We start from the raw sequence: 3,334 nt of genomic DNA on the forward strand, positions 1-3,334 counted from the left end.
AGAAGAAGAAGAAGAGTTTGGATTTATATCCCCCCTTTCTCTCCTGCAGGAGACTCAAAGGGGCTGACAATCTCCTTGCCCTTCCCCCCTCACAACAAACACCCTGTGAGGTAGGTGGGGCTGAGAGAGCTCCGAGAAGCTGTGACTAGCCCAAAGTCACCCAGCTGGCGTGTGTGGGAGTGCACAGGCTAATCTGAATTCCCCAGATAAGCCTCCACAACTCAAGCGGCAGAGCTGGGAATCAAACCCGGTTCCTCCAGATCAGAGTGCACCTGCTCTTAGCCACTGCTCTTAGCCACTACGCCACTGCTGCTCCCTCGAGTGGCATAGGAAGCACCGTCTAGGAAGCACCCTCGAGTGGCATAGCCAAGAAAAAGCCCAGGGAAAATGGCAATGGATTGAGGTAAATGCACAGAGAACTCCTGTGCGCAGACACTCTGTTACCAATCCAAATGCCTCTGCATTACCATAGTAATGAATACAAAATGGGGAATCTTTACCATATAGATGCAGCCTCCGTTAAGTTCTGAGATAGCTGCCCCTTCCTCCCCACCCCTCCCTGCTTTACAGCCAAAGCCCTTCCCTTCTCGGTCGATTACAGGTACTCGTTGCTTCCTGCCCCGGCCTCTCGCTGATCTGGCACCCAAGAGTAATTGTCAGCCACATTCTTCGCTTTATTTTTGGCTTTCTTGGCCTCCATTTTTCTGCAGGTGACCAGAATTAGAACACAAGCCAGCAGTACCAGAACGGCCGCAACACCACCAAAGATATAATACAGGCGTTGCTTGGAGCTGCCCGGTTTCTTTCCTGCACTGTTATCTTCAGCCTGATCCTCAGCATCTAGCGGCCTGCTGAGTACCTCTGGTTGAAAAGTGGTACCCTGTGATACAAAGACTCCTTCTGGTTCTTTTTGGACGGGAGAGTCAGACAGCAGGACTGGTGGCTCGGAACCAGGACGGATTTCCACTGGATCCCCCCATTCTCCCTGGACAGGCGGGGAAGAAGTGCCGGGGGTGGCATCCAAGATGCAAGAGATCCCATTGGGATCTAGCCTCCAACCCGGCTGGCAGAAGCATCGGTAGCTGCCCGGGAGGTTCTTGCACATATGCTCGCACGGCTCCTCTCGGCATTCATCCACATCTAGGCAAGAAGGGCTATTGATGCCCTCCAACTGGTAGCCTGGCTGGCAGGAGCAGAGGAAGGAGCCGTGAGTGTTTACACAAAGCTGGGCGCATGGGGTGACTGCGGCACATTCGTCAACGTCCTGGCATGTCCGCCCACCAGCCTCGGCCAGCTTGTAGCCCGGGAGACAGAGACACTTGAAGCTGCCCACAGTGTTGATGCAGATCTGCTTGCAAGAATCTTGGGGCGCGCTGCATTCGTCCACGTCTACGCAGTTCCGGCCGTCAGCAGCCAGCGTGTAACCCAGAGGACAAAGACAGTCAAAGCCCCCAGTGTGTGGCAGACACTGCCCCTGGCATGGATTGGAGCTGCAGTAGTCCACGGGGATGCAGGAAAGGTGGTCCCCTCCAAGTTGGTATCCTGCGTGGCAGGCGCACTGAAAGCGGTCCCCGCCCAGTTCCAGGCACTCATGCTCGCAGCCTCCATTGCTGTAACCGCAGCCGTGGCTGGGTGATGCACACAGAGGGCCCTGGCTGCTCCACTCAAAGGCGTTGCTGTTCGCTTGCATCTTGCACACGAGGAAGGCATCGTCCGCCTCTGCCCCCGGCGCTCCGCAGGCCACTTCAGCCGTGGAGCCAAAGGGCACAACTCGCAGGGAAGCCGTGGCGATGCCAAAGGGGGTGGTATACTGGACGGTACCTGGCCCAGCCAACGCGAGCGGGCGGCACATCCCCTGGAAGCTGAATTTGCACAAGTAGCCGGCCTCCCCCTGAGCCGAGCGGCTGCAGCGGCCGTCCACCCAGGCCAGGCCCTGGGGCAGGAAGGGAGAGCCCTGGAGGGTCACGCAGCGCTGAGCCGTGCACGTTTCCTGCGGCTCCTGGCCCCAGTTCGAGTAGTCCGTCTCTTGGTCTCCGGCTACCCAGGTGAAGCCCTTCAGAGGCCGATGCTTCTGGTAGCATTTGCCTTTCTCCCGCTGCAGCCCGATCCACAGCCTTACCTCTGCCTCCGGGCCACCTCCCCGTGCAGGTATGGCGGCCAGCAGCTGCCCAACCAGCTGGTCTTCCTCCAGGCTCTTCAGAGTCGCCAAGTTCCCCCCGTTGTCTTGGCACTTGCTGTGAGCCTCCATCCAGCTGAGCCTCCCCCAGTGCAGGGTGTAGCAAGTAGATCCCGAGCACACGGCCTCCGCTGCCTGGCCCAGCTGCCGGGCAAGCAGCCCCAACAGCAGCCCGAGCAAGGCGGCCGGGAGGAGGATCGCCATCTTGACCGAGCAAAGGAACTGCAAGCGGAGGCCGCTTCCCTTCCGAGCTCAAGTTGCACTAAGGGGTCTTTTGAAGGAGATGCTAAGACAATGGAGGGCAGGCCGCTAGCATCCCTTCAGCCGAGCAGCTGGGCGCACATGTATCCTGTGTTGTTGCCGTCCTCTTATTTATCAACGGAGACTAGAATTTCCTGAGCACAGTCTTATTGTTAAAGGCAGCTCTTAATAATCCAAATTGGTCTTCTCTTAGCTCTCAGGAAGGGTCCTCTTTGTATATGCCCTTTCGGCTTTTAAAATTTTTGTCAACCTAGCCTTTTTCCTTCGTATCGGAACCATGCCAGAGCGTTCCCTTTCTTTCCTTTTTTGTTAAATAGTCAAACATTATAAAGCTTCCAAAAAACCCAAATAGGGTTTTTCAGCGCTCAAGCAACCAATGGGTTTTTTTTAAAAGGAGGGTACAGTATGTGATTTAGAGAGGTCATCACATCTTTGCCTGTATTTTTTTGCTAGAAAGAAAACACAGAATGGCTTCTTCGCAAGATTAATCTCACATTCTGAGGATCTCGAAATAGCCGCAGAAGCCCTTAAATAGAAGCTATGTCATGGGAATGTCTAAACTCTCATGTTGTTTTGCTGGGATCTCAAAGGGTTTTAAACCAATCACCGTGCGGCATAAAGTCCTCAGCTTAAGCCAAATAGTCCTGCATTCCTGTTGAATCTAACGGGTTTAGGGTTTCACCCTATAATAGCAACAAGTAGTTTTCAAAGCACTACACTGTCTTAGTAAAACCATGTATGAATTAGCAAGGGCTCATGAGTTTCTAGTTTGCAGTGACTGTATTTTACCTAAACTGTCTTCAAGTGAAAACCGGAATCGTCAATAATGGATCATCCTACAGAATATCATATATCTAATTCCAAACTGTACTGCAGAGAAAGTGATTAATTGCACCA

General features: G+C 53.8%; 1 protein-coding gene across 1 annotated transcript; it reads right to left on the reverse strand.

Annotated features, from left to right (window-relative positions):
- Positions 1-218: 218 nt before the first annotated feature.
- CD93 (CD93 molecule) lies at positions 219-2,499 on the reverse strand. Its single transcript, XM_048515858.1, has one exon. It carries the CDS (start codon positions 2,378-2,380, stop codon positions 596-598), a length of 1,785 nt encoding a protein of 594 aa, XP_048371815.1. The 5' UTR covers positions 2,381-2,499; the 3' UTR covers positions 219-595.
- Between the last annotated feature and the right edge of the window lie 835 nt (positions 2,500-3,334).

Source organism: Sphaerodactylus townsendi, linkage group LG14 (assembly GCF_021028975.2).
Source record: "Sphaerodactylus townsendi isolate TG3544 linkage group LG14, MPM_Stown_v2.3, whole genome shotgun sequence".
Taxonomy (NCBI): Eukaryota; Metazoa; Chordata; class Lepidosauria; order Squamata; family Sphaerodactylidae; genus Sphaerodactylus; species Sphaerodactylus townsendi.